The sequence below is a fragment of the Nipponia nippon genome, unplaced genomic scaffold (genome assembly GCF_047370975.1).
Source record: "Nipponia nippon isolate SJK-2023a ecotype South Korea unplaced genomic scaffold, ASM4737097v1 scaffold_3, whole genome shotgun sequence".
In the NCBI taxonomy this organism is placed as follows: Eukaryota; Metazoa; Chordata; class Aves; order Pelecaniformes; family Threskiornithidae; genus Nipponia; species Nipponia nippon.
The window spans coordinates 109,367,673-109,381,198 of NW_028262347.1; the positions used below are offsets into that span (position 1 = coordinate 109,367,673).

At 38.5% G+C, this 13,526-nt stretch overlaps 1 protein-coding gene across 3 annotated transcripts in view; it reads right to left on the bottom strand.

Annotated features, from left to right (window-relative positions):
* Positions 1–13,526, bottom strand: part of BLNK (B cell linker) — a 117,430-nt gene that overhangs the window by 63,445 nt on the left and 40,459 nt on the right. For all 3 annotated transcript variants that reach the window (XM_087767434.1, XM_087767432.1, XM_009465328.2), the window contains one exon: positions 8,979–9,025. In XM_087767434.1, the coding sequence (XP_087623560.1) occupies positions 8,979–9,025 (47 nt within the window). The remainder of the gene's footprint in view (positions 1–8,978; positions 9,026–13,526) is intronic.

The window sequence follows — 13,526 nt, forward strand, 5'->3', positions numbered from 1 at the left end:
CCATTTCTTGTTCTGCTTCTGTCTTTGTGTACAAACATAAGCAGGCCATTTGGGTCCGTGTCTTAAAAAGGTGACTTGTTTCTTTGATTTTTGGTACCCAACTTGAGTTGCTTCGTGACTGATATTCTGTTGCTATTTAGGCTCGTCTGGAGTACTCACAAAGAAAGATAAATGTTTCTACTTTCACTAAAACTTAGTGAGATTAAGCAGACTGTTACAGACCTGGCTTTCCCTGCAGCTGGACCAGCATATGCTTTTTTCTCAGAGGCTGATCCACTCTTGCTCTTCAAAGAGGGACAATAGACATCTAGTATTATTTAGCACTAGTCTGTCATGCTGTTATCCAAAAGAGTCCGTGATTTATCTTGCCTAACATCCCTAAAAATGAGCATAGTGTTTCCAATATTAAAGAAACACTTCTATAATTATACTCTTAACTCCCCCCCCCCCCCCCCCCCCCCGCCCCAAATGGCATTCCATAGATGGCTGAGCATGGTAGGGTACCATGAAAGGAGACTGGACAAGGTTGACTAATTCTAAAATTTTCTAATTTAGAAGTTGTCCTGACCAGGTTCCAGAACAGAGAGTAAAATCATGGGGCTGAAGAAGAGGAGGAGACCCTGGAGACAGTTCTAGGCTTGTGCTGATTTATATATTATATATACAGACATAAGCCAGCTAAGTCTGCAACCTCTGCGCCTCTTTCTGTATTTTTCTAACTGGGATAGGGAAGATAAAATGGGCCATGGAAGACACTCAGACAACTCGAAATTGGTTCCCATTGCAGGCATCAAGGGTTTTGGGAAGAAAAACTGGGATTTCCTCTGACATCTTCATATCCTATCAGTTCTTTGGTGACCTCCAGATAATATCAACTGGTATTTCAACTGTTTGAGAATGGAATTATTTTCAGTAAGAAAGAATGGGAAAAAGTACAAAATTCTTTTATTTCATTGGAGTTTCTGGATGCAATTTTCATTAAAATGGAAAAACCTTCCAACTCTGACAATATATCTGTAACCCTGAGGCATTCCTCGTCATTGCAATAATGATAATTCAGTCTAACAGTAGTATGTGCATAAAGAAAGCCTTTTGTTGTACAGTCTTTCTACTTAGCCCAGGGGCAGGAATATAGTTCACAGAACCACAAGAACTAAAACAATGCAAAGTTAGTTTCCACTTTAACCACAGCTGCAATACTCTAGCATGGTAACATCTGAACTGCCACCATTGCTATTTGGAAAATAGTAAGACCCCCAGCAAATATCTGGATATCGGGATTTGATCAGAAAATACAAACTTCTATATTTTGCATATATTTGTATGTTTTCAACTTTTGAGAGAACTGTATTGCTACTATTTGTAGTACCTTTTTCAAAGATTGAATGCTATTTTTTTTACAGCCTCTAGTGACTTCCAATGATTCTTGTATACAGGTGCCTGTTTTCTCTCTATAAGCTCTGCCAAATGTAGTTTCTAGCTCCATGTTTATTTTTGGTAACAAGGACAGGCTTGTAATCATGGTTATTTCCTCTCAACTTTACTTAATATCTTTACACAACTGCAGTTGAAGAAATTATTTAGTGAGAAAGGCCACCAAAGTAGGGGCTTTTTAGACATTGTGATTGCTTAAAATATCCTTCATTTAAAAGTTTAAGGGTTGCTGCAAGACAGGTAAGGCTGTTGCCTAAGCACTGCATCTCTGAGTTTGTCTTAATTGTGAACTATAAGCAGATGGTGGGCTGACAGGAGGCAAGTTGCTCATGATCTAAAAGCCATACTGCACAGGACTGAACATAAGGTGATATACATTGCTCTTCAGCTGAACATATTGCTAGCTTGAATGGCTTCTATATTGGGTTTGGTTTTCATCCCACCTAGAACACCATTAATGTAATTCCACTTTATATCTCAGTGTCCAGTTTAGAAAGACAGTTTGTTAAAAAATATCTTCTATGTCGTTGCAGTCATAGGAGAATGTGATGTACAGAAATAGTTTCTCCCTTGTACAATTTTATTTATGCATTATTTTCAGTATAAAACAATGCATAAAATACAAATTCACTGTTTATCTATGGAAAAGTACAAAATGTTATTGGACTTAAATAGTGGACAACATATTTTGCCAAGATAGACTATCATAATTTTTTGGCAAATCTCAAAAATATGAAAAAGCTTGGTTAGAAGATTGAATTGGATTTCCTTAGTACTAAGAAAAATGCCCAGTTACAGATTCATAGTATTGGAATGTGTCTGTGTTTGCCTGACTAGGGCACTTCTTTTGACAGGGAGCTGGGATGGGGAAGGTGCTGTGATTAAACTGTGGTCTCAGGTTCAAATCCATGTCATCTGTTGTGGTGCCACAAGGCTTTTAATGCTGTGATCTTTCCATTCTTTCATTGTTAAACTTTGTCAAAACACTTCAAAACCTATTTCAGAATACCAGTTTGGCCTGGCTTTAGATCCAAGATAGCACAGTGAACAGTCTAGTTACAAGAGCAGAAGTGAGCTTCCTAGAAGAACTTGGAACGCAACATGCTCCTGAGCTGTGAGGGGGTCTTTCCTCCTTTTCAAGTAACTGGTGTCATTGCAAAAGTCTCGGTTGCTTGTGGCAGGATGGAAGAGAAACTACTGTAATGCAAGTGTCTGTTGCCCCCTTTCTGCTGCAGGAGTGTAATATTCTCTGCTGCTGTAAAAGAAGGCAAGATGGTGTTGCTTTGCTGAGCAAATATTTCCCAGATCCTCCTGTGAACAGAATATCCAGAATTAATTCTAATCACCAGGCAATGGCTGCCTCTGTAAATATTTGATGCCTGAGTAGACTTTTGTCATAGCCTTTCTATATTAAAAATGAGTAAATAATATATAAAAATGTGATTTAAAGTCAAATTCAGATACTTTTTTTTTTCTTCTTTGTAGTGTATATAGCTACCAAGGCAGTGTCCTGTAGTATGTTTCTGTGAAACTAGAGTGGTTTTGTACTGGAAACCTCTTTCAGTTGCTTTTAGGTATATGATTTTCATTGGGAGGTCACTGTATGAAGAGGTATCTTCTGAATTTGCAGCCCTGGCCTTTTCCAGTTTGGGGAATAAGTGGAGATTTTTAAAGTGGCATTTAAGCTACATCAAAAACTAAGGAAAGCAAGGAACTAAATCTTCATATCTAGACATAAAACATTCAACCTGAGTCGGCACTGGTATTTAAAGGATATAGGGTAATTAAAAATCCATTATGGTATATCCCAAGGAGAGGGGAAAACCTTTCCTGCTTACTAAGTACTGAGATAGAAGTCATCTACCACCTTTGCTTTTTCAGCCTGGAGCTTTCTCTGGAGTGGGGAAAGTCCAAATGCAGGTTGTCACTAGATTTCTGTACTGCTGCATCTTGCTTAGAGAGACAGTAAAAAGTCTTTGTCTTTATTGTTTCTTAAGGAAACAGTCTAATTCTCATAGAAATCTCATTGATTTTATTAGTAGTATTATTATTAGGATTTGTCTTTCGTTAGGCAAAGTCATCCACTGAAATAAAAAATAGGAGCAAGAAGTCAAAATATAATATAAAATATAATATAAAATATAATATAATCCCTCCCCTCCAAACAGGACTAGAAAATTCTCTACATGTGAAATTTGAATGTCATTGTAGTCTATTAGAAGTCTACTGATTTATTTCTTGACTTCTTTTATTTTATTCTTAATTTTAACTATTGTCTTAATGTTTGTGCGTTCAATTTTCCTGTCATTTTAATGAGAAGTAAAAATGTAATGGAAAAAAATGCATTATGCATGCAAGTGTTTGAGACAATGATTCTCACTAGAAGCATGGACAATGAGTTAAAATGCACTGAAGTGTCTGACTAAATTGTTGAGAAAAGATGGGTGTAAATCTCTGTCACGAGTAGACTAGAAATAATTTTGCCAGCGGAGGCCTGTTTGCCCTTTGAACCATCTTCCCCTTTTGTTCTCTGCAAGCCTGGGCTGGCCCCTGACAGCACAGAGGTCTGTCTGGCAGCTACAGCAAAAGCAGTATTGGCCACTGCTTGCCCAGTAATCCCCACAATATTCAGGTGTCCCCAATGCATGTAACTCCTGTGGCCCTGTGGCATCACAGCTGGTGAATGGGACCTTGGGAAGCAAGTTACAGCTTTCACCTGCAGTGCAGTTGTACAGTTTTCCTTACTATTTTAAGTAAAAAATCACAATTCCTGATGCTTTTCCATTATAACACCCCTGTGAGATAGGGAAATACTATTATTTCCTCACTGTAAGTGGGAAAGGAAGCAGGGAATGCTAAAATACTTTAGCTGACTTTATTTAGGCAAAGCAAGGTCTCAAATCCACATTTATGAAATCCAGGTTTAGTCATTATTTGACATCATCACTCCAAAAGATTTTGCCTTACAAACTCTCTCCTGACCCAGTTACAAGGGGCTAAGAGGGGATCCAGGCCTTTGCACCTGGTGTATGGAGAAGTTGTCCATGGATTTAAGTGTTGATAGCTCTGAAAAGTGCATTTTCCACATTAGGTTGTTTACCTTCCTTAATGAAGACATAAAAGAAAAAAATACGAGTAGAGGGTGGAGGACAAAAAAGGAGTTAATGTGTAATGTTTCTAGTTCTTGAGGTTTGAATTATGCAAGTGCAGACATTTCAAGTGGAACATCTCAGCATCACAAAGGTACTTTCCTTATACGTAACATCTCTTACAATTGAGAATTTATTCATACGTCTCAGGAAAAGACATCCCCTTTGCCTGGAAGGCAAGGATGAAAAATTTCAGTCTGGAGTTATTAAAAATTAGTAGCAAATGAAGAATAGATGTTAGAAATTAATCTAGAAATCAGTCTTAATTACAGAACACTTACTTGATTTATGACTAGCAAATTTTTCTGCATATACTATAAATTCCTGGTAAAGTAAACTAGTAATATTTTTCACAGCAGTGAAAATTGGTAGACGTTTATTTCAAGAAGAGGAGATCAAATGCTGCCCATGCCATAATTAAACAAAGCTTGTAATTATGTGTTCCTTATCACAGCCCACTTATTATCCAGGATCTTCCATAACTGCATGTTGCTATATACAAATGGTAAACTCAAGACTTGACATCTCAAACCTGATTTGCAGATGAAGATTTCTCATTTACCTAGCAATCCAACACAGCCAGAATAGGCTTCTGAATTTGCACATGTGATGGAGAGCACTGATTTTGTGATGAAAGATTCCAGACCTGATTTTGGAAAACAGTCCCCAGATCTCATGAGTTGAGAGCAAAATTTATTCTGAGTTTGATTTGGGATGTATTTCTAATCACATTAGCTATAAAGAAGGCCTTTTAATTTCACGGTCTCTGGGAAAGTGAAACTTGAGTAAGCTGAAAGCATTGTGAAACAACTTCTGCATAAACATCTGATATTGTAAGTCTTGGATTATCTACACTGAGGTGATTGAACTGTAATTACTTTTTTTTTTCTCAAGATGTTCTTCCAAGTTATGGATGTTTATAACTGAGTTATAGCTTATATACCAGTTTTGCTGAATACAGTTATAAGTACCAATCTTACTTGCACTGCTTATTAAAATGTTAAGTAAAGATAGCACGACAGCATGTTTGGAAAGCACTTAAGTTCCAGTATTCTGAAATATCTGTGGTGTGATGTTGATTTTGATACCTGTGTTCTCGTAAAGAGCGCTCCTGAATGTAGTGTGATGTTCTATATAGTGTTCTTCCTGGCATAAATTTTAACACTGAAGAAATGAGCCCATGACTCATTTCATAGTCAGTGGGATGTTTGAGACTTCTCCCATAGGAAGTATCTGGAAAGTGCTGTTTTACTGCCATTCTTGAGGGCAAACTTGTTCAGTGTTTTGGGTGACCCCAGGCTTTCAGAGTGAGAGTGTATCATCAACTGAGTCTGCTGTGTGGAGTGAAAAATACAATGGTGCTTCTGCAGGAGGAAGGGCTTTAAACAAAGCTCAAGATTTCAATATGATGTCAGGACTGTGGAAAGCCTATAAACCCGTGAGAGCAGTTTGTTGCACAACCCTGGCAGCCAGCTCCAGCGAGCATTTGGACTAGTGCCTTGGTACTCTGCTGTCCCATGTTTGAAAGCAGCACCTGTCTTCTGTTATTGTTTTGGGAAGTGGGGAAGGAAATGTTCCATAATTGCATTTCTGGGACAGGATAGGACACTAGCAGAGATTGCACCTTGGTAATTTCACTACCCTATTCAGTAGCTGCTCAGAAGCAATCTAGGTAGACCTGTGGCTTTAGGTGTTGATGAGAACTAGTTTACATCAGGCTGTCATTAGGCTGTCAAAGCCAATGCTAATTGAAGTAACACAATATAAGAAGAGTCTTCATGAAAAGTGTAATGCAAAAAAAGTTTATTTCAGAGTATCAAAACAGAATTACTATGGTAAACTCTTCCCAGAGAAAACATTTTGTCTTTTTTGCCCCTGTTGTTTTTTCCCCCTTAAAGAACAGGTATAGCACTGACTAGAGGAAAAAAAGCCTTCCATTGAGTTGGTGGAGGTATTTGGTGCAGAAGTCAGGGAAGTATACCTATGCATGGCTACAGATTACTCCTGGTACTGTTGCAGAAGTCACTTTTTAGCTCAAATAAGAATCCAAAGACCTGTTGAAGCCTGAGGCTGCAAGCTGTGAACTTTCACCTAGATAGGCTGACCACATGCTGAACTCTTACTTAGCCACATGAAGGAAGGCCCTGAAACTAGTGCAAACCAGAAAGATAAGGTAGCCAAAACCATCAGCAGAAGCTGCAGCTATTCGAGATAAGAAAAGCAATGTCCTGCCTCGAGACAGGGAAAGGATCCAATAAGGAACAAGAAGACCCCAGACCTAAATATTACTATTGGACCGAACCGTTGCATGAGGAGAGGGGAACTTAGACTGTAAGGGTATAATTGCCCAGGGATTTCTTTGTTTGGGGTCCCTCCCTGGAGGCACACAGCTCGAGCTGCTCTTCACCGCTGTACCACTCAATAAATTCGCCTGACATGTGTTGGAGACTGCTTCGGGGAAACCTAGGGTGGAGCCTGAGGGGAGAGAAAGCGCCTGAGGGTGAGTGTGCGTGTGAGCAAGGAGTCGAAAAGGGGCACCCGTCAGCTCAACGGAGCTGCCCGCTGAGAAGAGACTCCGGTCCTAGCAGTTAAAGTCTTGGGTGGTACATGTGCGGCTCCCCAAATGGTGTGTGAATGCTCGGGCAGCTGCTGCTCCTTTAAGAGTACATTTGTGATGGGATTTCCTAGCAGAATGTAGAATAACTGCGTGCTTTAGTTCACAGAGCATTTATAGCCTTATAGACTCAAAATCTTTCTTATGGAAAAGAACACCACCAAATGTTGCACTAGTGAGAAATAGAATGGGAAAGGCAAAGAGCTTTTGATGGTGGTACGTCCGGGGAGCTAGCTTCTGTCTAGTGAAGCCCCATGAAGAAACTTTCATAACAGGCAGAGACCTGAAACACTGGCCACTGCCAGGAGAACCACAGGATTTTCATCTCACCTTCTCTGGCAATTACTATTTTTCTGTTTATCTATCCTTGTTTCGGGCCATTGGGAATTACCTGCTGTATGAACAGGCTTGAACAGGCCTGTTCATCTGGCTTAGGTGCATCAATGTAGGCCTTTCCCAGTTAAAACATGCAACTGTTCAAGTGCTAGAAACTCAGGCAATTTTTGCAATAGCAACTAGTAAGATGTAAGAGCAACAGATTTTAGAGTGAAAGTTGGTGCTAGGGACTTGACATCCACACTGTGCATTAAAGGAGTTTCATTACTTTGGACTTGATCTACTCTGGTCTTTTGTTTTGTACTTGACAACAGAATTCATATTACAAAACACCTTTGTTATTCCAATTTACAATTTGAGAATCCAAAGCTTGAATGCCCATATCAGTAGAAGTGCAACTCCTGGTCTCAGTTCAGTAGATTTCTGTTTGCCCCAATATTGTAGTAGACTCATGTATATCACAGAAACAGAGCTCGCACCCTCGGTTAACTTTTTATTCACGCTCTTCACATTTTCTCTCAAAATGATGTCCCATTAGACTTAATTACTTTGCAAGAAAGTCCTTTGATATTTTCCTTACTCATGTAGTTAATTATTAAAACAAACCTAGAAGAATATTAACTTATGCTCTCATCAAATTCTTATCAATAGGAATAGGATTTTAATGGGTAAAAATGCCTCCAAGTTCTTCCAGTTTCTTACCAATAGAGTGGGATTTGAAAAACAATTCTGGTTTCATAAATAGATATAATGTTTTCCCAGCTAGGGAGAAAAAAAATGCTACACGGAATAACAACCATTAGGTGAAATAGAGCGACTCACTCCGTATTAAACTGAACTCTTCTTGGTTTCATTGGCTTATAGAGAAAATTCCCTAATATTATTTCTGTGCAGTAATACAAGAGAAATAATATACTTGAACATTAAGGATATCCTTCTAAATGAACTTGATTTGTCACAAATTACATGAAGGCATTTCCTAACTGTTATACCTGTATTTTCTTACTCAGTGCTCTATTTAAATTCTATTTAAATTACTTTCAACATAGCACTTTGTTAATCTGGTCACTTAAATTGATCCCTAAGCAGCAGATGAACCAATTCTGAAAATTTGGCCTCATACACTATACAAGTAAAGAGCTTTTGTATTCTGGAAGAAGTTGAACTTGTACCTTTCCTAATATTAGGGTTGTCCCTGTCTGTTCTGAGGAAGAATATTACCCAGCAGCTGGTGCAGAAGAGACTTTCTTGTCAGCTGATCTGAACCACAGTTCTTGTAAACTTTCCAGGGTCCTAATCCTGAGGAAGTTCCACCCCCTTAATGCCCTTCACATTAGCAGGAGGTTTCAATTCTCATTTTTCCTTATTTATTAACAGAGAAACTGTCAGAGCAAAACAGAGTATTAGTCATTTAATGGGGAAGCAGAAAATAATGAGAAACTTACGGCTGGTGCATTGTTTTGAATCGGCTCAGCTCATAATCTGATAAATTCTGAAAAGAGAGAAAACAAATTTTTTTTTTAAATAAAGATCAATTTAATCAAGACCAGCCCGTTAAGTGAATTGCATGGCATTTTTAATAGTGAACTAAGCAAGGACCTAAAAAATAAGTTTTAGTTTTGTAGCTACATGGTTGTCTCATCTTGGTTAATGCTTAACTTTTTGTTACTGACCTGTTGCAACATTTCTGGAAAGCTGGTAGCACACACTACATTGTTAAACTGGAATTTAACTGGGCATGTGGCAGATTAAATTATGGTGGTTAATGAATCATTCAAAAAGTGTTAAGCAAGACATTTTACATGGTCTCTTTCCAGCTCCACCACAGAATTTCTTTGGGGTTTTTTACTGAAATCAGCAGATTAGGATAACAGTGGCTGAGTGGAAGATTACTTTAACAATGGTTGGAAGACTATTAAGTCCCAGTTTGGTCTGTTCTTGTGCTAGACTTCTGCATGACTCCTCAACCCATGAAAAACGGGGGATGAAAAAGAAATAGAATTTTTAGTGTGCCACCTTGGCACATACAGTGCCCATGCCAGTGCTGCACAAGGTAATTTGGGTACTGGAAACAGTTTAGCCAAATCATTTCAATAGTTTGTGTAGCTCCATATACCTTTCACCTTAATGTGCCAAAGAGTCCATGCGCCGCACTAAGGCAGCAGAAGTACTTCTGATGTTCAAGCTAGTGTGCAGCTTGCAGCTGAACTTCTTAAGCCAGAGTTTTAAGCTAGTCTAAATTAAACCTTTTTTTATCTATGGATTTTCCTTTAGTGCAAAATTTTCAGTAAAATCTCTGGATTGTACCCAGATCAAGTGTGTGACGGCATGGTTTCAGTCCAGAAACCTGCTAATGCTAAAATGCCCTCTTTCCCAGCATAGATTTCAACAGGGGATAGGTCAGGCTGAAAACATGTCCATTTAACAGATGCAATTATAACTTTCCTTCTATTTTGTGTCAGGAAGAGGAAATTAATTTGCTTGTTTCCTGAGACTTCTTAGGCACACCTATAATGGATGTAAAATCTCTGAAACGGATACTTTCCAGTGGCTCCAGAGATACTGAGTTCATTGTAATATGATTGATGTTTGCCCAGCTCTATCTGTTTTTCTGAATACCCCCCCCAGCCATCAGTCCCATTCCAGACTGTTTTGCCTTTTCTCTCACTGTCTCATCAGCATGATAGATGACTTTGTATCAGGCATAAAAAATGAGACACTAATAACAAGTGTATGAGACAAGGAGATCAAGTGGAGAACATGTAAGATCTCATTTCCTCAGTCTGTATTTAAATTCAAGTGAATCTCTGCATTTCTTTAAGTTCTTTGATATATTTGTTGTGAAAATATGCCATTTCAGACACTAGAGAACCCCCTACATTTAATACTTGGCCTGTTATTATACTGTAACAAAAAGCAGCTGCATATCTACATGTAGTGCGTATGGTAATTAGCAGATGATCTAGCAGATCTAGAAATCACCAAATTCTTGAGGAAATTTGAAACTATATTGAGCCGTCTGATTGACATACAGGCCCATCCGGCCTTGTTCAGACTTTGTCAGCTGTAATGATGACTCACCAAATTGCCTCTGCAGATCAATGACCAGCCATATTAGGGCTATTTCCTCCCCTGTTATTGTGCCTTCTAAATAAGGGGAAGAAGCAGCTATCCTTTTTGTTGTAAGGATTTGATTTTTGTTTGCTCCCTTTTCTTCGCAAAATAGAGTATTTAAACCTTTTCTTGAGCATATTAAGATTGCTGCGGTATAGTTGCTTGGTGATTGCAGCCAAATAGCTTGTGTAATCCTCACTGCCCTTCCAAGCTGATGTTTGCTGTAATCTGCTGCTTAAGCAGTACTTTGCTGTAGGCAGCTCTTTCCATGCAGGCAAGTCCTATGTGTATGGTCAGATCAAGCACTTTTTTAACTAGCAGTTGAGCTTGATAGAGGAGGAAGCTATGGATCTAAACACTTCCTATACTGGTGAATGTTTTATATATAGGGTTTTAACTTGATTTTTTTTTTTTTTTTCCTGATATAGTCTTCAATAAGGGATTAAGCTATGAGCCTCCCTGCAGTTTGAGGAGATTGGTATCTATGGTCCAGCTGAAAGCTATCTTTTCTTACTTTGTATATTTGAGTGTGTTTTTTTTTTTTTTTTCTTTTGCAGTAAATTGCACCATTGATTGCAACTAAGAGCTGCTGCTGCATTTTAGCAATAAAATTCTGGTCTTAGGAAAGAGTACTAAAATATCTTGCAAACTCCACACTTTTGAAATTACATGGTAGCTTCTGTAAGAAGATAACTAATTCTTCCAGTTTTTAACCATCCTTTGCTCCTGTTGTTGCTTATGATATACATTGTTAGTGATTCATATTGGCATGAATGGAATATATTGCAAATGAATATGGGTGATAAAGAAGAAGTTAAAGTAGTTTCTTTCCTGGAGGGATATGAGTTGCCAAATATACAATGAGGAACTAAAGGGACAGATTGGAGTATTTGGGTTTTTTGTATTTACAGTTTCATGTTAGAGTGCAATTTAGAAAGAATATAGAAATTATGTTATGGTCTCTTCAAACCCGCTATTGATTTCCTCTTTTCTACTGGCTGCTTCATTCACCTGACATCAACTTTCTCAGTAGCTCACCTACTTAGCTCAGGAGCTAAGAGTAACCAAAACTCTTAGCTTGCAAATCAAGCCAGCCAGCTTTGTTCTGCAGATAGCATCATGGAAGGGGAGAAACACTGCAGTGGTGCAAATTTTTGAGGTGTATCTCTCGCTCCTTTACTTGCAGAGGCATATCTTGGATCTGAGCCTATCCCGCTGTAGCTTCTTGCCAGCATGGGTGCTGAGGAAGGGGAAGCCTTATGTCAAAACCAAAGAGAAGCTAAACCTTACAATCTGGAGCTGCAGACCTGTAAGTAGGTTTTATGCATTTTTGTCTGGAAAAGTTTAGACCGACTCATGCACATGGACTGTGCAGTACATGCACAGTGAACTGGCATGTCTGAGGTGCTCTGGTTCTGCGCATGTGCTTCACAAATGGCCAGCATGTGTGCGTGTGGCTTATGTGCCCTGGCTGGGTGGGGCTTACGGCATTTTGCAGACTTGGGGACATGTAGAGGATGACTGGTAGGTGGATAAGGCGTAGTTAGCGTGCAAATGGAGTCCTGGTTTGAGGAAACTGAGTAAGTGTGGTAGGAAGGTAAAGGGAATGGCGCTCTTGCATGGGATAAAATGTTGTAACGCAGTGTGTAGCATGTATGGCACCTTCACCTGCCCCAGGTTTAGCACTTCTCTAAGGAAGGTTTCTAAGTCACAAACGTCAGAAGTCATGGGACCTGATGTGTTTTGGCCTCCAGATTTGCTCTGGAGATTTTTTGTCATACTTTCACAGTTGCTAGCTGAGTTTGTGCTAAGGGATATTTTAATAGAGTTATTGCCTCAAAAAAGTTTTTAGATGTCTTCGAAGAAGGTTGATGATGTAGTTGATTGTATGATACAGTCTTTTCAACTATATTTTGAAGTTTATATAAGCACATCTCTTTCCCCTTCCTTAGTTTTCAGCCCCTCCTTGTAGGTAAGCACCTGTATAAGACAGTTATGGCTGCAGGTGCAAATAATACCTGAACAATCCAGGAGAGCTCTGAAGGATCAGTAGGAGTCTGAAAAGGTGAAATTTTGATGTGAATGAGGATGAGGGGATTCCCTTGACTTTATGATAAACAAACATACTATGTTGCTAGGTAAGCTGTCAATATCTGAGCAGTAAAGCTGCATGTGAGATGAGAGTCTTGTCATTACCTTACAATAACGCTGAGTTACATTCTGTAACATTACCAGTTCTGAGCATGGACCAGTTTGGAGAGGTTTGCTTTGAAAGGGGTTTGTTGCTTTTTGTGTGTGTCTGTGTGTATGTGTGTGTGTATATATATATTAATATATATACCTTCATATATATATATTTGAATATGAAATGGTATAATGAATTTGATTTCTTCCTAATTTTCTTCAATTATTTTGGGGGAAGTAAATACCCAGATTTATTTGATGTAAAGCAATTTCATGTTGTTATGGCAAAGTAAATTCATAATATATTACAAAAGCTCTGTATTCAGTATAATCGACTTCTTTATGTTAAGGTCTGTTTATGTTTATGGAATGTTTTGGTATTGACAAAAAGACCTGCAAGAAACCAGGATTAGGAATAATCTACAGCTGCATTTTTCATTTCTGAGAGAAAAAATTTGGTGTGTAAATAAAGATGATCTACATTTAGGCAGTCAATATGAGTAAAAAATGTGAAAAATCATAGAATTGTAATAATACATGTTAATGGTATCCTCTGTTAACTGGCATAGTAGACTATCTGTAATTAGTCAGAGAAGATATGGCATTTCTTAGTAAAAATGTCCCTATGGAATATAAAAATTTCCTTATGGAATAAGATCTCAGTGCTATCCTCTAGAAATACAACATGAGCTACA